The following is a 26,823-nucleotide window of genomic DNA, read 5'->3' on the forward strand; positions in this document are numbered from 1 at the left end:
AATAAAAGTTTTAATGTTTTCTAATTCCTTTTGCAATAGTTGTGTATCTGATGACAAAAGAATGCAAGGATGACAGATGTAGAAAAGGTTTGTCTGGAAACAAAACAGGCTGGAGGTAATGTTAGAAGTGCAGTTGGTTTGTGATACTGTCTCATCTATTTAACATGAACAAATTGACTGCACCTGTTTGAAATATAAATAAGAACAATTGAATATAACACATGTTCAATGATACCTGTTTTAAATTCAATGAATCAATTTGTGTTCTATATCATTCATTTATATTCTTTGCAAACTGTGGATGGTCAAAAACACTACTGAATAAGGAACAATTTTACTTTTGTAAACTTAGCAATTTGATTTTTATAAATTGAAAATGTATGAAACTTAGGACCATAGTTTGTTGTTAGTTGTAATTTCATAACAAAAAATTTCTAAATTTTCCATAATAAATATAATCACATTTTATAATAATGTCATTTAACATGCATTACTAAAGAAATAGCTCTTGCATTTCTGTCAAAACAATTGAATATATAATAATTGGCTATTTAAGAATTTAGCTTTATGAACTGATTGAAACTTTTATATATGTAAATTACAAAAGTATAATATATTTTTAAAATTTTTTGCAGAAGGAGATTCTTATGATCTCATCACATGTTTTTGCATGAAACCTTTTGCTGGACGGCCAATGATTGAATGTTCTCAATGTTTAACATGGGTTCATTTGTCCTGTGCGAAGATAAGACGAAATAATATTCCCGAAGAATTCATTTGTCAGCAGTGTAAAGAATCCCAAACCACCACCCGCAGATCACAAAGGATACGTGGAGAGAGGAGAATAAGCACGTAGTTAAACAGTACAGAACTACTGTACAGTTGTACATATCTGCTCATCTGTAACTGTGCTATTTGTTTAACATCTCATTGTTAATACATAAAAACTGGCATTTGACATCATTTTAATATTTAATATCAGTTGCCTTTATCAGTTAGAAACAATACGTTCTTAAATAGCAACATTGTATATAACTGTGACAAATTAATGTCCCAAATGTAATCCATTTGTATATTTTAACTGAAAACAATTTGAAATGTTTTGTCGTAATCATTAAATGCAGGAACAAAGGCTTCTGCTGTTAAGAAAAACCCTATTCATTTTAAATTAATGTTTAACTAATCAAAATATAATTATAGAATGTTTCCTTCCATGCAAATTTAATACTTTTAATTATAGAAGGAATTATATATATTTTGTCATGAAACAAAGGAAAAAATATATTTTAATGTTATCATTTTGTAACAGAAGACAGTGAAATAGTTGTCATTTTTAAATTTTTTTTTTTTGTTTTTGGAAAAAAAGAATGGCATTTCTAAATGTGCATTTTCCCCTGAACTTAAGATTCTTATTTTTCACAAATGTGAGTGGTGAAATATTATTTCACGATAGACTAATTTGTCAGAGCACTGGAAAATAAAAACATTTTGGCATTTAAATAATATTGGTTGTTGTAAATATAAACATATGTAGTTTCAAAAATGCCATTTGTTTTTTTTTTTTATTTAAACATTAAAATGTGAATTCAGAAAGTAAAATAACTTTAAATACTAAATTAATCAGGAACCGTAACTTTAAATACATTTAAATTGTTTTAATAAAATCATTAAATATTGAAAAATTATTTTTTAAATGTATTTTTTGAAATTTTTAAATCCCAAAAATCATCACCGAATCATACGATAGCAAGATTTCATTTCTAATATTATGAAAGAATTAATCAAAGTTCTTCAGCAAAAAGAGAAAAAACAATTGTGGAATAATTGTATTTATAAACAATTCCTATAAAAGAAGAAAGTTACTATAGATAAGCTTTTCTTGATAATGTTAAAATTATTTGATGTAATTAGTAGAATTAGTTTAAATAAATGATTATAAAAATAAGTGATTTTTTTTTTTTTTTTAATGAATATATACAGTGAAGTGTCAAAAATCTGAATGCAGCCATTTAAAAATAGATGTTAACGCTTTCGACAGTATCTTTGTTGTTCTTTCGGCCTGTGTTGTTTCCTCCTCCAGTTGTTCTAACATTCATTCAGAATTTATATTTTCGTTTTTAAATTTTGGACTTAGTATCACTGTAATTTTTTTTTGTTTTAAGTGCAGTGATTCTATAAATTACATCTTGAATTATTGTAAGTATTCCTACATTCATTATGAAATACTGGTCTAAACTAGAATTAGAGTATATTTGGAGTTTACTTAAAATGCTAATTTACATCTATATTTGAAAATCATTTGGGTCCAGACACAATTAGTCTGGATTTTTGATGCTTCACTGTACATTTAACTTCATTTACAATTTAAAAAAAATTAATAGTGGTAACTTAGCATGCTATAAAATAGCTATGTATTATCCAGTGTTGTTTTCTATAACATAAAATAAAAACTTAAAATAAATTTAAAACAAATGAAACATACCTTCAAAATATGTATGGTTCCAACTATAACATAAACTACCATAAATTTTATTAATTTACGGTAGTTAATACATTGATGGAAGTTGCTATGCTAATTATATATATAATACAGTATTTAAGAATTGCAATATTATGAAGAAAAAATTACATTCCTAATGAGAGAATTTTTATTTCCAATTCAGTTTTAAAAAAATATAAGTTTATGCTTATATATATATGTATATGTTAAGTATTTTTGTGAAATAGTTAATTTATTTTGATGAAATGGTCCATGATAAATGAGATTGAAAGGATTTTTCCCTTTGGGAGTGCTTTTAAAAAAGTCAGTTCTATGTATTTAGTGGTGCCAATTTTGTCAAAAATAAAATGTATTGATTTTTAATTCAAAAATGTTTGATTTATTTCGTGAGTAATAGAACATCTATTAAACCATAAAGGATGAAATTACATATATTTCTCTTAAGTTTATGATTTTACAGTAAAATAATGGTAAAGTTTAGTTTCTGCAATATAACCTATATACTAGGTATTCATTGAAGTGAACAATTATAGGTTTTAATTTAAGTTTCTTGTTAGATACTACATTTAAATTACATCAATATGTGTAATCACAATACACAGGATACAATTTAAATAACTAAATTTGTTTTAAACAAAAACATTTCTTCTCATAAAAGCCTTGGGTTATTTGAGTTCTTCACAGCAATTAGAACGAGGATCGGCAACCGTTTTTCGTGTAAGATATTTTCGAAATTCGAAGGTAAATTTAATGAAAAATACGTTTTAAATGCACTTGAAGTCTAGTTAATGAGATTAATTAGCGAGGTTGAGGCCGAAGTTTTAAACGCGAAAACGTTACGTCGGACGTTCAGCGCCACTTTCCTGTAAGCCTAGAAGTTTGACAATGGCGTTTGGAATGTTGAGCATGATTCCACCGACTTTCCAAACACCATTGTCAAACTTCTAGGCTTACAGGAAAGTGGCGCTGAACGTCCGACGTAACGTTTTCGCGTTTAAAACTTCGGCCTCAACCTCGCTATTTTTAGACTCAAACGTGCACGTATTTTCATACTTCCGCATATTTTCTTACGTAAACATTCATTTAAAGTTCTGTACATTTTCACTGGAACAAATTAGAGTGATTACGGAACGGCATATATTAAATAACTAAGTAAAGTACATAGCTTTCTTTCACAACTATGCCCTGACTGTAGTTTATATCTTTTCACCACCGCCGCCATTACTTTTTCAATTTATTTTTGCTGTTATACTTCATGCTTTTTTTTTCTAGTCGAGATCGCTGCGTTATGCTCCCTTATGGAGAGTGCTCTTATCCGAAGTAACAAGTAATGGCAAGTTTTTCATAACCCCGTCATGGGTGTCGATCCGGTTACACGACAGCTGGGCGATAGTCAAGTAGGGGACAGTTAACTGGGTGACAAATTTTTGCACGCTTAGCAAGCAAACGATTGGGGGATATTTTTTATTTATTTTTGTAAATATTGGTAAATTATACATAAATATAAATATGGTTAAAATTTACGAGGTACAGTACAATTTATAAGTTACAAACTACAAGTTACGAGTTATTTCCAACTTAAGCCCTGGTCACACTATGCGATTTCCAGCCGCGCGGGCGACTGCAACCGCAACGGCTGTTCCCGTTAACTAGTAATCCCCCTCGAAAACCGGAGCGACCGCAACTAGAAACAAAAAGTTTGTTCTACTCGCGACGGTTACAAACGCGCATCCAATCAGAAAACGTCTTTGTGCCACGTCATACTTTGTGTTCTTTATTTGTCAACATATCTTGATTATAACATTTGTATTAATTCAGTTTCAGTACATTTAAATGCTATATTTGATAGAAATCAGATCTGAATTTATAAAAGTTATTGTTAGATTTATTTTAAAAAGTTTGATTACTTTTAATTATATACAATTGAATAAAACAAATGCTTATATAAAAGAAAAAATATATCGTTCATAAATGAATTAAATCATTCAAGCTTTCCTCTAAACAACACTTAACCTCCAATATTCACTTTTATATTGATAAATAGCATCCAAAACTTCTGGGATAATGACTAATATCGAATTATGGGCCACTCTAAATTGGTATATCAAACTACGAAACGTTTCACCTAAATTATATATAAGTATAAATTATATTCATACGGATATATCCCCTATAACCTTCGGCATCCGAAAGCCTTAATTCATTCATCAGCTGGTGAAAGCACGATTGTTTAAGCCCGTTGATTTTTATTTCGCCAAGTTTTAACCCAGCATGAACGTTTTTTCTTATTTTTCTCTTCGTATATTCTCGCCAGCTCTAACAAAATTAGCGCTCTTTTCCTTTTATTCATTCCAGAAAAGGAACTGCTCGCTATTTTAATAAGGAAAGTAGCTAAAATTCCGTAAATACTCTTAAGTAGAACGTAAAATGTCGGTAAACTCACGAAAGTAGACAAAAACAAGCTACTGTAGTTTTATTGGTTTATTATACGGTCACGTCTTTCAGAGTTGCAACGTCAACGAACAATGTGTGACCACGAGAAGACGCGCGCGACTCGCGCTTGTTGCAGTTGCGGTCGCGGTCGCCTGCGAGGCTGAAAATCGCTTAGTGTGACCAGGGCTTTAGGAAAAGGAAATACTTTCGAATAATGTACTGTAACATTGTTAATTATCGAATGTCAGAAACAGTTAACAAAGCATATCAAAGAAAAGCAGTTCTTCCGAAACAACTGTCGGAGAACTGCTTTTCTTTCATGTGATTTGTTAACTATTTCTAATTCTTTCGAAAAACCGTTTTAACTCGTTTCTCAAACAAATATAAATTAATATTGATCTACTGGGTAGGAGATCGATTTTAATAAACAAAACAAGAAATTTTGTATTTTGCCTATTATTAATCTCTTATTTTGTCGCCCAAATGTCTGGCGCCCAGTTAACCATTGCCCACTTGAGGTATATCCCCGTCGATATGTATGGGATGGTGGAAAATAACCCTTTGTATTATTATACCAACAAATATTCCCTTTTCAACGTATTTTTAAAAAAGACCACAAGGAGAAAAGAACTAAAATGGAACAAATTCAAAAATAGAGTAGCGTGTAAATAAATATATTTTCAATTCTTTCCATGTGGAAATATAAAATTTATTTTTGAACTATCTCACCAACTGTTTAATTATTTATTAAAATACTACACTTTAGAAATAAGTTTTCCTAACCATTTTTTAAAGTTCAAAGTTAATTGGGCTAATAGTTTCAAATCGTAATTTGACATTTAATTTAATTTTCATTAGAGAAATTCTTTGAAAAATATAAAATGTCAGAAGAGGAAGCTGTAAGATTTATCATTTGATACACTTAATATATTGTAAAAATTCAACAATTAATTTTTAAATTTTAATGATCGTAATATAATTCGTACATTCTTTCCCTATGGGTAATATATCAATCTTTATGAATTTCTATCCTACACGGATCGTCAACCTAGCGGTCAAATTCAAATTAATATTTAATTAAACATAATTATAAATTTAACAAATAAATCAAGATTAAAATTTAATAAAATATTTTTCTTCGTAATATTCCAGTCCGTACTAAAAAACGAAATATTTTATTCCGTGATTTTAGAACATAGAAAAATTATTTTTTTATAATTATTTATATTTTGAAATTTCATATTATTATAGATTTTGCGTTAAAATTATTTTAAAATGCATATAAGTAGTATAATATTTATTTAATATGATTAAGAAATTAATTAGTGGAAGCAAAACTAAAATATTAATGCTGAATTAATAGGAAAAATTGTGTCGCACGCGTTTTGGGGAATCCGGAATCGAATCCGGGCGGATCCTCTGAGCGCTTTAACCGTATAATTTATATGCTTCTCCACAGAAAGATATGGTTTATTATCAAATATTTTAAATTAAACTAAAATTTTCAAATATTTTATGGTTAATTTGAAACTTATAACTTTTAAATCAAAAAATAAAAGCTGTAAACAAAGTATTTAGTTATTGAGTAATACATCAATTTCACTTCTTTTGGGATGGGATGGGTGAAGTGAAAGTTGGATTAATCGTTTTGAAAAGACGTGCGCTTAGTAGGAATGAATCAACGCGGTAATTGGCTGTAAATGTCACTACCACGTTTTCTCTAGACGCACGTGGTCCATCTGTATAATCGATATAAAAATTGCTTACACGTGATTAGTGTCATGATTGCTATTATATTGTAGAATTTATTTCATGGAAGGAGAAAGAGGAAAGGCTTTTCGAATGCCAGTTTATGAGGACTGAAAGTATGAAGAGGCTGACTAATTCTGAAAAAAATGGTATTATTCTTGTAAGAGGTCTTGTGATTACAAGTCACAAGCCACAAAAGGCACTCTTCAGATTAAGGTGTCTAGCCTCAATTGAAATTCAGCAGAAAACCAACTGCACTGTAGCAGTGTCATATCACTGTACACATTTTGGACATGAGGCAGATTTGGCACGTCTAGCAATTAGTGATGCTGACAAAGCAAACATTGCAGGTAGGTTAAAAAGTAAAAGATCACCTGTCCAGTGATTTGTTAGTCCATAATGTATATTTCATATGCTTCAGTTTATAGAATAATTGTTGAGTGAGGTTTTCTGATAATTGTTTTGGTGCCTTGTATAGTATTATGATTTTTTATATTTATCTTACATTTTATTCTATTACAGGTCAGATAGCTAATGGAGTCTCCATGCAGCACATTCTAGATAATATCAGACACACTGTAGGTGGAAAACTCTCAAGGATCTGTCTTATTATTCATCAAGATCTTTTAAATATAAAGGCAGAATATAATATAAATGATGTGAAGTTAAGGTGCCATGCTAATGATAAAATTAGTGTAGAAATCTGGGTGAAGAAGAATGAATGAAATGAAGGGACAAGACACACCTATGATATGTTTTAAGAAACAGGGTGATGTTGATTTGAGTGGTATTCTGGACAAGGATGCTTTCTTTCTGAGAATAATGACATATTTTCAAAAAGAACTTTTGAAGAAATTGGGACCAGAAAAGATCTGTGTGGACACAACTCATGAAACAACTGGGTATGACTTACAACTTTGTTGACAATAGATGAATTTGGAAGTGGTTTTCCTTGTGCCTTCTTTCTGTGTAATCACATTGATACTGCATCCTATTCCCAGTTTTTTAAAGCAATCAAAGAAAATGTTGGTACTATATCAACCAAGATTTTCATGTCTGATGATGTACAGTACCTGCAATATATAATGCATGAAAAAATGTTATAGGGGAAGCTGACAGACAGCTGTTATGTACATACTTGGCATGTTGACGGAAACTGGCACAAGAATTTGCAAGAGATCTTTAAAGACAAAATCACGCAAGGTTTTGTTTATAAAAGTTTGCGCACATTATTGGAGGAAACAGATGAAAATAAACTTAATGAAATTCTGAAACAGTTTTTGTCATCCATGGTTTGAAAGATTTTTTTATTAATCTTTCAAAAACTATCTCTAGTTAGTTTTATCAATGCACTTATACAAATATCCACCCTTTTGTTTTTTTTTTTACCATTTAAATAGTAGTATTTTAAAACTCTATGCATTGCTTCAAGATGCATGTTAGTATTTAGATCAATATGGATCCTGTGACAATATGCCCAAACATATGGCCTTGATGCATACCTAGTATGTTTTTGAAAAGTATCTAAGGAAAAGTTGACTTTCTTCTTCATTGACAGATGCCATGGATGACAAAAACTATTTCAGAATTTCAATTAAATTTATTTTATAAAATTAAAGGGATATCACCCATTGCATATCTTTATTATATAAAAAACACGTTGCATCTATGATATCATCATCAGCCTGTATAATAGGAAAAAAAAAACACAAACTGTTGAGATGTTTTATCACAAACAATGATCATAATTACTGAATATAAAATTGTAATAATTGTACATTTTGTAAAACAGTGCAAAGCCAGCAATGTAATTTGTATGTACAGTACTTGTACTGTACATAAAAAATTTTAAATATTAAATATGAACACTTTGGCAGATTCCTCTGCCACTTCTTTGCATTGAACTAGATCCTTTATTTTCAGCACTTTTAAAGACTGCACAAGTCCAGCTAATTGACTTCTTGGGATGTAAATTTCACCATTATAAAATCCAGAATCATTTTCAGATCAGAATAATCTGTATTGGCTAGGTCAATAATGGGATACTGATTGGGATTACCTATAAAAATTCTATTGAAGGTTGGACTACTTGTGCTCAGTATCAATTTGTCTGCATTCATTCCCCCTCTTTGCAGTATAGAGTGATGTCCATCGAATTTTCCTTAGTCAATAACTTTTTGAAACTAGCTACCAGATCTCCCTTGTGATTAGCCCATTTAAAATGAAACTGTCGAGTTCCAATATTTGGTATCTTCAATCCTTATTATTATTTGATTCCAATGAACTCAGACATTACTGTTTTTCTCAAGCAGTTTTGAGAACATTTTCATCCAATTCAGGACGAAATATTAAATATGCCTAATAGTTTTAAAGTTCATCAATATAAATCTAATCACTCAATAAAAGTTTCAATATTTTGCGTTATAAAGTAATGAATAAATTTACTTTTAAAAAAATATGTACGTATGTACTTTTGTATATATTTTATATACTGTGTATTATTTAATTTTTATATACATGTCTAACAAACAATTGACTCAGATCAGTTGGATCTGAGCCAATTGTTTGTTAGTCATATTCATATATTAATACAGCTAATTGTATTGATAATATACCTATTATCAATAGTAAGCTATTATATTCAAACATAAGCAATAGGCTACATAATATTCTATACAGTACCATATTGTGTTTGGGGATTTGTATAAAAAATATGTCATACTAATTTTAATTACAATAACAAACAAATTATTGCAAAAACAAAAAGATGGTATCTTTTTTAATTTTACTCAGTTAAAAAGAGAGCTAAAAAATCTCAAATTCTTTTGGATAGAAAATGGCAGAATTAGAGAACATTTTTAGTTTTCTGTTTGAGTATATAATATGATGATTAATAATCTTAATACATTGATCTTAGCTAAAAGCATTGAAAATTAGCATTGATTATTATATTATGAACAAATTTACTAAGTACATAATGACCCTCTTACTCATTAGTTATAATATGCAAATTTTCATAGATACGTATATTTGAGATCACAATAAATATGGTTTTTATGGCTGCTTTACAGTATATATGAGTAATGCAATTAAGTGCTTCTGCAGGGAGAAGAGCAAGAACAAGGTTGAGAAAGACAGGCCACGGTACAGAGGATTTAGAGAGGATCATGTAACCAAATTAGTGCTATAGGATGGGCAACATGTTTGCTTCTGTATATAAACATTTAGTATGTAATAAAGTTTAATTTATGTGAAAAAGTTATTTATGAAAATTCTGCTTAGTACTGTATAAATTTAATAATTATAGAAATAATACAAATAAGACTCTTGAAAGTCAGAGATAAAATGATAAAAGAAACATAAACCAATAAAATAAAATACATCTATATTCTTTGAGAATGTATTTTAGATTTGTCATTCTGAAGTTCATATTATTATTGATTATAATTTCATAGACAATTTTACAATGTTTTTGTGAACAGTAATATGTGCAGATAGGATCTGTATATGCAATGATATGAAAAATAAAGATACAAAGCTGTAAATAATATTTTTTAATATATAATCATACTGTCATAATAAGTGTGTCCATTGTATCTTTTGATTTCAATTAAAACTGACATTTCTATCATCATCATGATTATCTAGACATTCAATTTTTTAATTACTTTGTCATATCTAAATTTAATTTTCAACAAAATTAAACAGTTCATCTAAAATAGTGCAATTTTCACAGTACCTTTTGTAAAGAAATCTTTCATTTTTATATCAATTTTATATTGTAAACTGTTATTAATTAATTGCAATTCAGTTACTTAAATCAACTAAACATGTAAATATTTTATTTCTCTTATTAAAATCCATCATCAAAAGTAATGGCTACAAATGTCCTCCAATGGATTTGCCTCTGTTGTTTCTATGTAGTTCTTATATGACTATAAACTTTCTTGAAGAGTTCTTTCCATATTTTCTTCAACACCACAGTTTTCATTTAAGTATTTTGATAACTTAGGAAATATTATTTGTACAGCATTTGACTTTAACTTTGAAATTTTTTTCCAAGTATTCTTTTATTTCTCCTTTTACTACATAGTTACCTTTTTGATATCACCTTCTACAAAATGCTAATTTGTGTAAAATCCTATGCACACACAAGGATTATTTACTCCACTAAAATAGGTAGGAATTTTTCTCAACTACCTTACTTGTAAAACATCTTTTCGAAGACCAAAAGTGTTAGCAGTTTCTCACTTCTACAGTTTGATTTTCAATCAACTACACTATATACATCACCTGGGGCATTTTTGTTATTGATACACAACTATTCTGAAAAAATGGAATCATCTTATGTACTCATTTAATAATGACATTTTATTACTTATTACTGAAATACTATTTCTAATGGGCAGTGGCGTAGCGTGGGTGTCAGCCACCTAGGGCGGAGGAAAATTTACCCGCCCCCTTATTTAAGTATCTCAATTCAAAAGACTAAAATATACAGTAATTGTAAAGAACTTTTCGGCAAAGAACAATCATCATTATTGTGTATTGTACAGGTGTATTGTGTATTTATTGTGAAATTTTGCCGCCCCCTAAAAGTGCCGCCCGGGGTGGGACGCCCCTGCTGCCCCACTACACTACGCCACTGCCAATGGGTATTAATTTCAATACTTTTTACAAGTAAAAACATTTTAAAGCTACAAGTTTTATTATTTTGAGACAGGTTTTAAAGTATTAAAATGGCAATTTATAGAGTATATAATTTTTTATTTTGACAAAGTAAGTACACACTAACATCTAAGGTAGAAGTTACATTTAGATACTTTGTTTAGAGCAGGGGTGTCAAACTGGCAGCCCCTGATGTGATTTTTATGAAATTAAATAAAACGGCTTACAGATCAAAAGATTAACTGATAAACATCTATCTGCCATAATAAAGATTGTTTGTTCTCGGTCTTTGAATCCAGATATTGGAAAACTAGTAGGAGGAAGATAGCACTGGCAAGTTTTCGGTGAAAACAATTAATTTTAGTTTTATAAATATGTATATTAAATAAAATAACTGTTCAAATAAAAGCAATACTATAGCAATTATATATTAGCGAGGTTGAGGCTAAAGTTTTAAATGCAGAAACATGTACGTTGGACATTCGGCGCTGCTTTCCTGTAAGCCTAGAAGTTTGACAATGGCGTTTGGAATGTCGAGCATGATTCCACTGACTTTCCAAACGCCATTGTCAAACTTCTAGGCTTACAGGAAAGCAGCGCTGAACGTCAGACGTACACGTTTTCGCGTTTAAAACTTCAGCCTCAACCTCACTATTGTTGAGTTGAATTCACTGAACTACATAGTGTGTTTTAATTGCCTTATCTATATTCCCGAATTCTCACTTCAAATTATAATTTTAAGAAAATTTGTAAATGTAACATGGCCTGCGTGAATCTTACCAGTCACATTAATGGCCTGTTGTTTGAATGAGTTTGACAAACCTGGTTTAGAGCATCTCTATACACAATGTACTTTATCTAAAGTAACTTCTATCCAATGTACTGTACTATCTAATGTACAGTGTATTAATGTTTTATAATGCTAGGATGAAATTTTGCATGAAATTCAGCATGATTTTGAGTCAAAAATTTCCCCCATTTACGTTATAGGGTAATTTAAGGTAGATTACACTAAAGAATATTTTAAAATATCTGTAAGATGACTTTCACAGTTTAAACACAGCAGCTATAAACACTTACTTGTGGGTTGGTCATATGACGTAACATCTGAAGCCAATTACCATAATGGTTCATTTCTACTTCTAAGCACATGTTTTAAAAGTGTCCTTTAATCTCATTTTAGAAATCTGGTACCTGTACTTATAGCCCAAACAAATTATATTATCATACTAAAATTTCCAAAAAAAATTAATAAAATAAAGTTTAATAAACAATAATAAATTGAATTAAATTAATATTGAACATTTTCAATGCTCTGCAACAGATGCAAATAATGGATTGTAAATCTGTGCCCATTTGTGTAGTATTAGGTTGTATAGACAGCAGCACCGCTAGCTGTTTGAGCGTCCATGTACAATACCAATTATGCCGCCCTTGTTTAACTACGACTACGTATGCTGAGCTTGCCAGCAATACCAATTTGCCATCCCCCTGGACGTACCGCCCGCATGCGGTGCACACCTTGCACACCCGCTTACGGCGGGCCTGCGTATAGAGAGGCTACAAACTTTTTATAACCAAAGTTAGTTACATGTATGCTCTTCTATTCTCTATATAAATTTCAATTTTTCTATGCTATTTTGAATACCTTTTAACATGTTAATGACTGGAAGACATTAATTCCTGATAGATGTTTTTTAAGTCTGACAGGCACAAGATAGAGCTAAGAAACTTTATTCACGAGGACCTAAAGCACATGTTAAATGTGGATTTTGAGAAAATGACATCATGCTTGCTCACTAGAGTCTATCATAATGAAATTCTGTCTAACAGATTAAAGAAAATTCAGGACCCAATCTAATGCATTGTGACTTTGTAATTGCTTTACAGGCTTACATATGGTCACTGTTGTAATTTGTAAAACTATGCTAACAATATTACAATATATTTTAATAGATTAAGTGATAATAACTTTATTAAAAAAAGTAATTATTTTCAGACAAATTTTGATAAAGATGAAATTAAGCCTGTTATTAAGGATGTAAGTTTTACTTAGTATTTTGTATAGTCTATTTGAAGAAATTAAAATAATTTGTAATTTTTTTCTATATACAGATTTTTTTAATTGCAGGCTATTGAAACTGTGATTGGCAACAATATATATCAACAAAATATGATAGATCAATGGATGAACAACATTCACGAGAATATCTTAGGTCAATTAATAAAATTAAATAAACCATTGAAGTATATAGGTGAGAGTGATGAAATTTAAAAATTTAATACTTGATTTCAAAACAATACACACTGTAATAAATCTAAATAAAGAATTTAATGTGGACAAGTAAAACAAATTGTGTCACCGTGGGACATTTTTTGGGAGTCATTACCATGCAGGACTAACAAAATTCAGAATTATCTTGGAACTTTATTGACATAGTTAATACTAACGTATAAACTTTATAAACTACATAAATGTGGGCAGGGCTGAATTCACGGGCACATGTACAGGGGTCTTTACAAAAAGAAAATAATAAAAATGAAGATGAAAGAGAGAAATGAAAGAAAACAAGTAAGGAATAATTAAGGAAATAAAATACAGCAGGCTAGCTATATTTATAAATGCCATAAAAATTTATAGTACAATTACAAGGATTAATTTAAGCAATACATGAACATAGTTTAACTGAAAATAGAACTTTTATGTCTAGTAAGTATTTAAAAAACAGACAAATGTTTCTGACTAACTTGATTAGTGATCTACAGTTACTAAATTCTAAACAAAATTTAAAAATTGCTATTTTATTGACATTCAAGGAAGTTTTGAATTTTGTTTAGAATATAAAGCCTGGCAATGGCTAATCAAAGTTTGCTGATAATGTTTATTCATTTTTTTCAAATACATAAAAGGTTTATTTCCATATTAATTCTTTTTACCACTATGTCCTTACTCTTATCAATTTCTGTTTGTATCCTTGTCTTCTTGGACCTTGTTTAGTAATAGGACTTATTATACTGGTGTGGTTTCCAATCAGCAAATAGAGGAGATTTTAGTCAAAAAGTCAAAACAAAATATCTTTATTTTCACTTAGACAAGGATACAAACAGAAAGTTTATTTTCATAGTTTAACAAATTACAAATTTACAAGTTAACTACTGTAAAAATCAATTTTGAATTTGTTTATGTTTTTATATATGCTGTAAATTCAGTAAAAGAATATATGATATTGAATAAGCAATGTATAAATGTAGCTAACATAAACTTATACAAAATTCTAAGTTTATATTTTTTAAGAATGATAAAATTTTTTAAAATAATTTTGAATAATTGTCTAGTAGTATTTGTTTGTCAAATACTAAAGTTTTAAAGACCAATTTATATTAATAAACCGATTTTTTGATAAAATTTTATCAAATTTGTATTGGCATTTGCAAAAATTCTAAAATTTAGTTTTTTAGAGAACACAAAATTTAAATTAACAATTACTTCTCTAACACTTTTGGTCAACTAAGCCATTGCCAAAAGAATAACTGTGACCAAACTTCATTACAAAATCATTAGTAGCTGTTAAGTTTGTGTTAAGGTATTTGAATGACGACAGTTATTTGGGGAACTTAAAATGTCCTACGTACGTACTGTACATGAGAATGAAAAAATTAAAATACAGTAGAGCGTCGTTTATCCAAAAGCCGGTCAACCGAAATGTCAGTTAACTGAAAGCTTTCCAGTCGGACTGTGTCGTGCCAAATCAAACGTTTTTGATACTAGATTAACTTCTAAAGTATAATTTTTTTTGTTTTTATATTTTTCAATATATTTATTTTGTTTGTACAAAATAAAGAAATAACTTTGAACGATACAATAGCCTCAATTATTATTATAAAAATTTTCATTAGGCTTAAAATCGACAGAAATTCAACACGAAGTGACATGCAATGGAAAAAAATTTCAACATCGGATAGGTTAATATATTTTTTCGTACATAATCGGTTATCTGAACAACCCCAGTTCCCAATTGATTTGGATAAATGACACTCTACTGTAGTTTCACTAGCCTACCTTTAACTAGTTTGTCCTACTGTTATTGGACCTTTTGTATGTTTATTACTGTATTAATGCACTCATTATGCCTTACTTAGTTTTTTCCTTGTCATCTTTTTTTCAACTTGTAACTTATGTACTCATTGTATATATTTTGTATATTATCTTTTGTTTGGTTAATAAATGCGATGCAGGTGCTCATGAGTCTTCCTACTTCACCATCTATCCTCTCTTACTTTTTCTTCACCTCCCGCCTTCCTCAACTGTTCTCGTCTTTCCTATCCCCCTTTCACACCCAGGCAATACCTATGAGTAGTCCTGGGTCTTCATCCCCTTTGTGCTACTGCTACTGTAGTTTCACTAGCATGATATATGATACTTTTAATTTTCTCAATAATATTTGTGTGCAAAAAGAAAACTAAATATAAATATTAATAAAATAGAAAATAAAATTTTGCTATTTTTGTTACTAGATATGCTGTAAATTATTTACTTTGTTTACTTATTTTAAATAATGTTTACTATAATGAAATTATTATTTCAGTAATTACTGTTGTAGTACAACGTACTGGTTCAGGTCTACACACAACTGGCTCTTGTTATTGGGATGAAACAACAGATGGTATGTAAAATAAATAGTTTAAAAATTTATTTTCATTAAAAGATAAATTTTTTTAAAAAAGTTAATTTTTATAATTTATTCTTAAATGTTAGTACAGCTGACCCTTGATAATCCGATGCTTTTGTAATCCGACATGCTCAGTAGTCCGATGCACCTCCCATCAAGGCCACCGTAGTCCCCATCCCATTACGTGTCTGCTTGCACAGAAGAATGTCGTGAAATGAATCTCCCCACCCAATTCTTACATGATGACACACATTTCTTGCGTTTTCCGTGTTTTGTATACAGTATACAGAACATGGAAATAATAATACAGTTCTGTACATACTGTATTATTAACACACTAAAAATAAAAATTTTTAGTTAAATAACAAGTAAAAATTATACTCTTTCCATTTCCGACTTCGAGGATTCTATGAGCCAAAACAAGACAAACAAATAGCAAGGAACAACAATTATTTTATTAATTTATCCATATGCATTTCGCCATCTAGGCCTCATCAGTGGATACATCAGGATGTTATTCGTTGATTACGTTTTATACCCAACAGCCGTTCCCAGCATGCATCAACAATCAATCCAGCATTCAAATTAAGTAAATTTACATGTTCGGCGATACAGAAATGTTCTACAATTTTTCTTTCTAAGTTATTTTCTATTCTATACAAAATTTTAGTATTTTTTATATTTATATTACAATTAAATTTTTGGCAATGTAAAAACCATGCTGATTCCGTTCTTCTCAGTCTAATGGCTGCCTCATGTTCCCTTACTCTCAACTCCAATCTTCTTCCGGTTTCTCCAATGTAATAGTTTGGATTTCCACATGTACATGACATCCTATATACGACACCGGCGATTTTAAATTGGTCTCTGGGCGAATTTTCACTGTTCATTATACTAATGATGTTAGACATCTTATTCTTTTGACTCGCAACTATGCATACAGAGAATTTTTTAAAAATTGGTTTATATTTTTCAAAAACTTTAGCAACATAAGGAACCTTTACATAAGAAATATCTTCTATGCTATTTTTAACATTAAATCTACGTTTTAAATATAAATTGTACCACTTACAGAGGATATGTTTCGGATAATCATTTAACTGAAATTTTTTAAACAATTGTTTTACTTCGATGTCTATGTTTTCTTGCTGAGTTGTTCGATTTAGTATCTTTCTCAATTCCATAATAAAGACATTCTTTTTATTTTCTAAAGGACAGTAAGATTTAAAGTTAATGGTTTTACCATTATTACATAGTTTTTCATACTTACTAAATGATACACTTGTTTCTTCTCTTTTTATAGTGACATCTAAAAAATTCATTTTATTTTGTTGTTCATCTTCACTTGTAAACTTTAAATTTTTATGTAATCCATTTGCATATTCTTCAATGTGTTTGGATGAAACTGTTTGAGAATCATAAACTATTATTATATCATCTACATATCTTGCATAATATTTAATACCTGTTAGACTTGAAATTCTTTCATCTATTTTATTCATATAGTTATCAGCCAATTTTGGTCCTATAACCGATCCCATGGCAATGCCTTTTTTCTGCCTATAATATTCTGTAGAAATTTTAAAGTAATTATTATTGAATACAAATTTAACAAGTTCTATTATATATTCAGGGACGTTATATGTTTTAAGACTTTCTATTATCATTTCTAAAGTGATAGATGGGTACATAGACTTTATATCCAAACTCATAATACGGAAAGATTTTTTTATAGTTACCTTTTAGCAATCCGTTAATTAGTTCTTCTGTATTTTGAATACTATAGGTTGATTTCTCCATATTCTGAAAGAAGTTTTTCAAAAAACATTCCAAGTTATACAAGACAGTTCTTCTAAAATCTACAAGGGGTCTGCAAGCATAGTGGTTATATTATAGATAAGTCAGATCAAATAGTCAAATCAGAATAGTGGTTATATTATAGATAAAAAAGCTGTTAAAATAGCTAAAAAAATGAAAAGATTAATTAAATTTTTTAATAAAAAACATATTTCTTTAGTCATGGCAGATAAATCAAAGCAATTGGTGATTATTAAAAAGGAGGAACTGTTATCCAAGAAATTAGAAATAATTTCATCGGATGACTATGAATTATTATCAGGAAATCCTATTGAAGAAATTAAAAGCAATCTTACTAAATTAATCAAAAAATACAAGAATAAAATTCTAGCCAATCAAGTCAAAAATATTCTGGACTTTAATAATGTAAGAGAGCCTAAGTTAAATGTAAGAATCAAAACACATAAGCCTGGTAATGCTTGCAGACCCCTTGTAGATTTTAGAAGAACTGTCTTGTATAACTTGGAATGTTTTTTGAAAAACTTCTTTCAGAATATGGAGAAATCAACCTATAGTATTCAAAATACAGAAGAACTAATTAACGGATTGCTAAAAGGTAACTATAAAAAAATCTTTCCGTATTATGAGTTTGGATATAAAGTCTATGTACCCATCTATCACTTTAGAAATGATAATAGAAAGTCTTAAAACATATAACGTCCCTGAATATATAATAGAACTTGTTAAATTTGTATTCAATAATAATTACTTTAAAATTTCTACAGAATATTATAGGCAGAAAAAAGGCATTGCCATGGGATCGGTTATAGGACCAAAATTGGCTGATAACTATATGAATAAAATAGATGAAAGAATTTCAAGTCTAACAGGTATTAAATATTATGCAAGATATGTAGATGATATAATAATAGTTTATGATTCTCAAACAGTTTCATCCAAACACATTGAAGAATATGCAAATGGATTACATAAAAATTTAAAGTTTACAAGTGAAGATGAACAACAAAATAAAATGAATTTTTTAGATGTCACTATAAAAAGAGAAGAAACAAGTGTATCATTTAGTAAGTATGAAAAACTATGTAATAATGGTAAAACCATTAACTTTAAATCTTACTGTCCTTTAGAAAATAAAAAGAATGTCTTTATTATGGAATTGAGAAAGATACTAAATCGAACAACTCAGCAAGAAAACATAGACATCGAAGTAAAACAATTGTTTAAAAAATTTCAGTTAAATGATTATCCGAAACATATCCTCTGTAAGTGGTACAATTTATATTTAAAACGTAGATTTAATGTTAAAAATAGCATAGAAGATATTTCTTATGTAAAGGTTCCTTATGTTGCTAAAGTTTTTGAAAAATATAAACCAATTTTTAAAAAATTCTCTGTATGCATAGTTGCGAGTCAAAAGAATAAGATGTCTAACATCATTAGTATAATGAACAGTGAAAATTCGCCCAGAGACCAATTTAAAATCGCCGGTGTCGTATATAGGATGTCATGTACATGTGGAAATCCAAACTATTACATTGGAGAAACCGGAAGAAGATTGGAGTTGAGAGTAAGGGAACATGAGGCAGCCATTAGACTGAGAAGAACGGAATCAGCATGGTTTTTACATTGCCAAAAATTTAATTGTAATATAAATATAAAAAATACTAAAATTTTGTATAGAATAGAAAATAACTTAGAAAGAAAAATTGTAGAACATTTCTGTATCGCCGAACATGTAAATTTACTTAATTTGAATGCTGGATTGATTGTTGATGCATGCTGGGAACGGCTGTTGGGTATAAAACGTAATCAACGAATAACATCCTGATGTATCCACTGATGAGGCCTAGATGGCGAAATGCATATGGATAAATTAATAAAATAATTGTTGTTCCTTGCTATTTGTTTGTCTTGTTTTGGCTCATAGAATCCTCGAAGTCGGAAATGGAAAGAGTATAATTTTTACTTGTTATTTAACTAAAAATTTTTATTTTTAGTGTGTTAATATTACCACCGATCCCATTGGTTTTAATAATTGATTTTATACTGTATTATTTATGCCTATACATGTATGTGCATTTATTGACTTCCATATTTCTTTTAATAAACATGTTTTAGTTAAAAGGTGGTTATCTCTTTAATCCGAAAACATTCGGTAGACTAACTTACAGCTAAACAGGCATAAAACTTTTTTATTGGTTCTTCATCAAATGCATTTCGGACCAGTTTTATGAGTCCTGGTCCCTCATCAGTGCTACGGGAAACCAAAGGTTTTTTATTAACATGGGTGACGCGAGTGTGTACATAATAAGATTTACAAAAAATTCCTTAAAGAACATTTTTAACTAAATACATTTTTTATACCTTTTTAGTTCTTCGTATCCTCCTTATTAACTATACATTTCTCACTGGTATCTGTTTTCATATTCGTTTTTAATTCCTATTTTCCCGTGTACTTACAGTAGTACTATAATTATAAAGTTTTCTTATATAAAAAATTTTTTTACAAAGATCTGTGTAACTAATATAGAGTTTTCTAAAAGTAAATACGTACTTACTATTTTTTCCGGATGTATTACAAACATTTTACATCAAATTTTAGTTCTATAAATATATCTTTAAGGCTGTTCGGAAAGCATTGCGCTTTTTACAATACTAGAACGTTCACAGTAGGGTGCCACACATAAAGCTATTAGTCTGTTGCGCCCTCTATTACATAATACCACTGTTGGTCGATTTGCATGCCATTTGACAGATTTACTAAGTTACTATTATTGCTATGTTTTTTTATTTCTATGTGTTCTTTAAACTTACGTTTATATATATTTTTCTCGGAATGTAAAATTTTGGTGTTATTTTTTTCTATTTGGCAACTATTGTTTATTATGTGGTTAAACCAAGGGGAGGTGTTATGTTTCAACCTGATGGCAGCCATATGTTCATTGATCCGTGATTCCAATTTACGCCCAGTTTCACCTATGTAATATTGTGGGTGTTGACAATTGCAGCTGATTTTATAAACGACTCCTGTTTTTTCCCATATATTGTTATTATTTGGTTTTTTAACATTACAGATTTGCTGCGATATTTTGTTTGTTAACAAAGGGGCCAAAATAATATTGTCATTTTTTAGGGATTTGGAGCATTTTTCATAAATATGTTTAGATATATAAGGGAACGGTTTATGGTTGGTTTCCTTCTTGTTTTTTATATTAAACCTGTGTTTGTAATATTGTGTTTGCCAGATATTTAATAAGTGCTTGGGGTAGTTATTAAGTATATATTTATGATTTAAATTTTCAACCATAGTTTGATGTTCGTTATGTTGACTCGTCCTAGTGTATATTTTCTTTAAGTCCATAATATATGTATTCTTTTTTATGGTACTAGGGGTGTAGGAATGATAATTGATTGTTTTGTTTACGTCCGATGGTTTTTTGTAAGTTTTAAAAGTGAAACAATCTTTTCCTTTTTTTATAGTAATATCTAAAAAGTTAATTTTTTTATATTTTTCTAATTCTGTATCAAATTTTATGTATTGGTTTATGCTATTAATTTTCTCAAAAATTAATTTTTCATTGGTTATCTGATGGTTAAAAATTAATAAGTAGTCGTCCACATATCTCATTACTCTTTTCACACCTGGAATATTTTGTATCTTGATATCGAAATCTTTCATAACTAATTCAGCCAGCTTTGGTCCCATTTTTGATCCCATGCTGATCCCATCAGTTTGTCTGTAAAATTCATTAAATACTTCAAAATAATTGTTTTTATAGGCAAATTCTATTAGGGTTATTAAATCATGATCAACGGTTTCATTTAGGAGGCTGTTTTTTATTAGATCCCATTTTATGTTTGGATACATGTTTTTAACATCCAGACTGATTAAAGTATCTGTTTATCAGTCTTGATGTTAAAAACATGTATCCAAACATAAAATGGGATCTAATAAAAAACAGCCTCCTAAATGAAACCGTTGATCATGATTTAATAACCCTAATAGAATTTGCCTATAAAAACAATTATTTTGAAGTATTTAATGAATTTTACAGACAAACTGATGGGATCAGCATGGGATCAAAAATGGGACCAAAGCTGGCTGAATTAGTTATGAAAGATTTCGATATCAAGATACAAAATATTCCAGGTGTGAAAAGAGTAATGAGATATGTGGACGACTACTTATTAATTTTTAACCATCAGATAACCAATGAAAAATTAATTTTTGAGAAAATTAATAGCATAAACCAATACATAAAATTTGATACAGAATTAGAAAAATATAAAAAAATTAACTTTTTAGATATTACTATAAAAAAAGGAAAAGATTGTTTCACTTTTAAAACTTACAAAAAACCATCGGACGTAAACAAAACAATCAATTATCATTCCTACACCCCTAGTACCATAAAAAAGAATACATATATTATGGACTTAAAGAAAATATACACTAGGACGAGTCAACATAACGAACATCAAACTATGGTTGAAAATTTAAATCATAAATATATACTTAATAACTACCCCAAGCACTTATTAAATATCTGGCAAACACAATATTACAAACACAGGTTTAATATAAAAAACAAGAAGGAAACCAACCATAAACCGTTCCCTTATATATCTAAACATATTTATGAAAAATGCTCCAAATCCCTAAAAAATGACAATATTATTTTGGCCCCTTTGTTAACAAACAAAATATCGCAGCAAATCTGTAATGTTAAAAAACCAAATAATAACAATATATGGGAAAAAACAGGAGTCGTTTATAAAATCAGCTGCAATTGTCAACACCCACAATATTACATAGGTGAAACTGGGCGTAAATTGGAATCACGGATCAATGAACATATGGCTGCCATCAGGTTGAAACATAACACCTCCCCTTGGTTTAACCACATAATAAACAATAGTTGCCAAATAGAAAAAAATAACACCAAAATTTTACATTCCGAGAAAAATATATATAAACGTAAGTTTAAAGAACACATAGAAATAAAAAAACATAGCAATAATAGTAACTTAGTAAATCTGTCAAATGGCATGCAAATCGACCAACAGTGGTATTATGTAATAGAGGGCGCAACAGACTAATAGCTTTATGTGTGGCACCCTACTGTGAACGTTCTAGTATTGTAAAAAGCGCAATGCTTTCCGAACAGCCTTAAAGATATATTTATAGAACTAAAATTTGATGTAAAATGTTTGTAATACATCCGGAAAAAATAGTAAGTACGTATTTACTTTTAGAAAACTCTATATTAGTTACACAGATCTTTGTAAAAAAATTTTTTATATAAGAAAACTTTATAATTATAGTACTACTGTAAGTACACGGGAAAATAGGAATTAAAAACGAATATGAAAACAGATACCAGTGAGAAATGTATAGTTAATAAGGAGGATACGAAGAACTAAAAAGGTATAAAAAATGTATTTAGTTAAAAATGTTCTTTAAAGAATTTTTTGTAAATCTTATTATGTACGCACTCGCGTCACCCATGTTAATAAAAAACCTTTGGTTTCCTGTAGCACTGATGAGGGACCAGGACTCATAAAACTGGTCCGAAATGCATTTGATGAAGAACCAATAAAAAAGTTTTAAGCCTGTTTAGCTGTAAGTTAGTCTACCGAATGTTTTCGGATTAAAGAGACAACCACCTATTAAACATATATACAGCTACTAAACAAATTTAATTAATGTTTTAGTTAACTGAAATGGGTGTTTCATTTCCATATTAACCAGGGCAGCATTTTACTCATAAAATGTAGGAATATTGTAGGCTACTGCTAGCAAAACAATGCCAAATATGTAATCACTTTTGGTAATCCGACACCCCTTTGGTCTCATACCTGTCAGATTATCAAGGGTCAGCTGTATTTAAATTATTACCACTGCATCTTCCATCACCTGTTGAAAACCTTTCTGGATGTGCAGCAAACAAAGTGAACAACTGTGAAAACAGAGAATTTGCACAAGATCATTTTCCAACAGTTTGCATTTTCCCATTTACAATGCTCCATATTTTGTTTTCTACAAGTACTTTTTACTTTATATAATTTAACTTGTATAAATGTATGATATATAAATATACAACAAATAATTGTACACTATTCTCATTAATCACAGATATACAGTTAAGGGGGAAGTTGTCTATACCTAAAAAATGAATAAAATTAATTTATAATTCACATTTTGCTGCTTTTTAAACTTTTTTTTATATGTTAAACTTTTAATGTAAACTAACAAATCTTGCAATAAATATTGAAAAAAATTAATTTTTATCAAAATAAAAACTGTTTACTGAACAAAAAAATTACTTTAGACATCCAGAACAAAAATATAAAAAGCCCATGATTTAGAATTTAGTTTAATCTTCACGAGCATTTGATAGTAACAAGCAATAGCAATAATTTAGAAGTTATTTTAATATTAAGAAAACTTTTATTTAACTAAGTTAAGCAATATTTATTAATCATTCACAATAATATTACTTTTTTATAGTACTCACTGATTTTTCATACTTTTATTTTTTACTTGGCACAACAAAATAATATAAAAAGATATTAAACAGTAAGGAAATTGAGTTTAATTGACAATTTTGCCACACTACTAAAATTACATATTATAATTATGCACATAAATTGCACTAAAGCCATACTTTAGAATTTATATGACTGTCTAAGATCTCTAAATGTTGATATTTCAACTTCCTGGCAACATTTAAAATTTTGAAAGCACTACTTGTTGTTATATTTTATTAAAAAACTTGGTTAATGTTACCTATGGTTCCAAGATGGCAGCTCATCTGATTCCAGCAAGGAAACAGTGGGGACGCACGTTCTAACCTAACCTATTCTAATAATTTTGTTGGTAATAATTACAGTAATTTATTAGAATAGGTTAGGTTAGAACGTGGGTCCCCACTGTTTCCCTTCTATTTGCTGGAATCAGAGACGAGCCGCCATCTTGGAACCAAAGGTAACATTAACCAAAAACTTACATTTTTAATTATTTAAAATGGCAAAAAGCTTAATTTTCAGGGTAGGATAGAGTTTTATAAAAAAATTGCAAATGTTAATAATAAGTAAAATTGTCATTAAGTCCAACCCTACTAGAGATACACACGACCTTCTTTCTCCCCCCACCCCCTGACCCTAATCGCCAAAATTTAATAGCATCAATCCCCTAATAAACTAAAAAACTCCCTGCAAAATTTCAGAAATTTTTGACATAAAGCACAGGAGTTAAGTTTCAAAGAGGATGAACAAAATTGTTCAAACACAAACATCCATACATACAGAAATTACCCCTAAATTTTTTTTGCATTTCTCAATTTTTTCAGGTTTCCAAGTCCAAAAATGTAAAAATCTTGGAGAGTCATTTATTGACCAATAACCATTCTTTCCCTCTTATATATAACAACTGGGAAAGTAAAAAGTCAAATATTTTACAGGACAAACACACACACACACACACACACACACACACACACACATATATATATATATATATATACACCTATACTTATGATGTGTTCTATGCTTGAATCTGATGAGTACCTCCTATTATATGCCTTTGTGCAATGTTTTGCTTTATTAATAATTTCTTTTGTTACAGTACAATGTACTCACAACAGTTGCTATCAGTTAGTTCATTGACTTTTACTGCAATTATTAAGGACAATAATTTTTCTGGTTATTTCCTATCTCTGTCGTTTTCTTACCATAGTGAATATCCTTTCCTTTTTGCCACACAGCAATGCAGGGTTGTGCCACACACCCTGCATTGTTGTGTGGTAAAACCATCATCAGTCTTATCTTACAAAAATTACAATATTTGTAAAATATTAAGGCTGATGATGGTTCTTTTCATGAGAAAGTTCATACCATATGTGTATTCTTAAGTGATGAATCAGGATGTTTCTTCTTTTTTGGCAGAGAAACTGTAGCACTGCTCAATAATTTGGTATAACTGTGAGATTAACTCATTTCCTTTCTCTGATGAGTCAACCATAATTGATTTAATGTCGTCATGTTGGCCATTAACTGTATCTTAAATGGCAGATAAGATACAATTTATCTTATCTGCCATTTAAACTTATCACATCAGAGCTAAAATTCTCATACATATAGAAAAATACTATTCTTGGTTCTTTCCCAATTGAAGGAATCTGAGAACGGTTCTGGTTTGCTTCAGTCATTTATAATGAAATATATAGAATGTCTTTGGCATATATAGGTATTAGACTCATTAAATGAAGTGTTTATGCGATTCTTTAAAAACGCTGACAAAAGGGTAAACCAGCCTGTTCATTGGTGGAGCATAAAAAACACTGATAGTCAGTGCCTAATGCTGATGGTTGGTAACTGTGGACTCCATTTCAAATTGTTTAAACACATTGTGCACAAAATTACAGCACTGAGAAAAGAAGTCCCTAAAAAGTTAACCAAGTCCTTAAATAAATTTTGACTGACTTCTGCTGTATCAGAACTGGTTTTCTTGTAAATGCAATAGTAAAGATAATTAATTCAATACAGAATGTATGAATTCACTTGTTTTATTAAGAGTCAAAATATAACAGCTTATACTTTAACTCCAAATAAAACATTTAAAATATTATTTTCAAAAAATAGTTAGTCTTTATTTTTGATATAAATTGACACTCATTCTATAAGAAAAGTTATGTAATGCATTAATTAATGATAAAATTTTAATTTTCAGGTTGTTGTATGGTAATATGGGAAAATGATACAATTCAATGTGTATCTAAGGTTTATGTTCTTGGATTTTAATGTGTAATGAATTAATTCAGCAAAAGAATAAAATGTAACTTTTATAGAAATAAATATTAATATATAATGTAGTCTATGAATAAATTTGTTCTAGAATTTAGTTTTATGAAGACAGAATAAAATGTTATGAAAATAAGGTCAGTTGCAAATGATATAGTCACTATGTTTTTTGAACAGTTTTAG

At 29.3% G+C, this 26,823-nt stretch overlaps 4 protein-coding genes and 2 long non-coding RNA genes across 7 annotated transcripts in view; 4 read left to right on the forward strand and 2 right to left on the reverse strand.

The window, feature by feature from the left end:
- The window catches only part of LOC136982806 (PHD finger protein 13-like), a 34,427-nt gene extending 31,556 nt beyond the window's left edge, over nucleotides 1–2,871 (forward strand). Inside the window, exon 5 of the mRNA XM_067279335.1 lies at nucleotides 636–2,871. Coding sequence (XP_067135436.1) covers nucleotides 636–856 — 221 coding nt within the window. The 3' untranslated portion in view covers nucleotides 857–2,871. The remainder of the gene's footprint in view (nucleotides 1–635) is intronic.
- A 2,883-nt stretch (nucleotides 2,872–5,754) lies between these two features.
- LOC136982807 (dynein light chain Tctex-type 1-like) lies at nucleotides 5,755–26,707 on the forward strand. The gene is made up of 5 exons (XM_067279336.1): nucleotides 5,755–5,832; nucleotides 13,350–13,391; nucleotides 13,482–13,605; nucleotides 15,937–16,014; nucleotides 26,570–26,707. Exons 1-5 carry the CDS (start codon nucleotides 5,815–5,817, stop codon nucleotides 26,638–26,640), a joined length of 333 nt encoding a protein of 110 aa, XP_067135437.1. The 5' UTR covers nucleotides 5,755–5,814; the 3' UTR covers nucleotides 26,641–26,707.
- LOC136982811 (uncharacterized) lies at nucleotides 16,454–17,820 on the reverse strand. The gene is made up of 3 exons (XM_067279337.1): nucleotides 17,760–17,820; nucleotides 17,093–17,590; nucleotides 16,454–16,951 (listed from the first exon to the last, which is right to left on the reverse strand). The coding sequence occupies exons 1-3, from the start codon at nucleotides 17,818–17,820 to the stop codon at nucleotides 16,527–16,529; spliced, it is 984 nt and encodes a 327-aa protein (XP_067135438.1). The 3' UTR covers nucleotides 16,454–16,526.
- Nucleotides 18,522–19,739, forward strand: LOC136982805 (uncharacterized). 2 transcript variants are annotated; one of them, XM_067279334.1, is made up of 3 exons: nucleotides 18,522–18,902; nucleotides 18,966–19,100; nucleotides 19,242–19,739. In XM_067279334.1, exons 1-3 carry the CDS (start codon nucleotides 18,632–18,634, stop codon nucleotides 19,664–19,666), a joined length of 831 nt encoding a protein of 276 aa, XP_067135435.1. In that variant the 5' UTR covers nucleotides 18,522–18,631; the 3' UTR covers nucleotides 19,667–19,739. The 2 variants fall into 2 exon arrangements, with proteins under 2 accessions (XP_067135435.1, XP_067135434.1); XM_067279333.1 differs by having other exon boundaries at nucleotides 18,526–19,100.
- LOC136982810 (uncharacterized) lies at nucleotides 20,009–20,513 on the reverse strand. The gene is made up of 3 exons (XR_010881931.1): nucleotides 20,393–20,513; nucleotides 20,203–20,305; nucleotides 20,009–20,092 (listed from the first exon to the last, which is right to left on the reverse strand). It is a non-coding gene; the product is annotated as an uncharacterized lncRNA (long non-coding RNA).
- Nucleotides 22,956–23,454, forward strand: LOC136982809 (uncharacterized). Its single transcript, XR_010881930.1, has 3 exons — nucleotides 22,956–23,076; nucleotides 23,164–23,266; nucleotides 23,377–23,454. It is a non-coding gene; the product is annotated as an uncharacterized lncRNA (long non-coding RNA).
- Nucleotides 26,708–26,823: the final 116 nt, after the last annotated feature.

This window comes from Centruroides vittatus, unplaced genomic scaffold (genome assembly GCF_030686945.1).
Source record: "Centruroides vittatus isolate TY-2023 unplaced genomic scaffold, ASM3068694v2 contig_863, whole genome shotgun sequence".
NCBI classification, from domain to species: Eukaryota; Metazoa; Arthropoda; class Arachnida; order Scorpiones; family Buthidae; genus Centruroides; species Centruroides vittatus.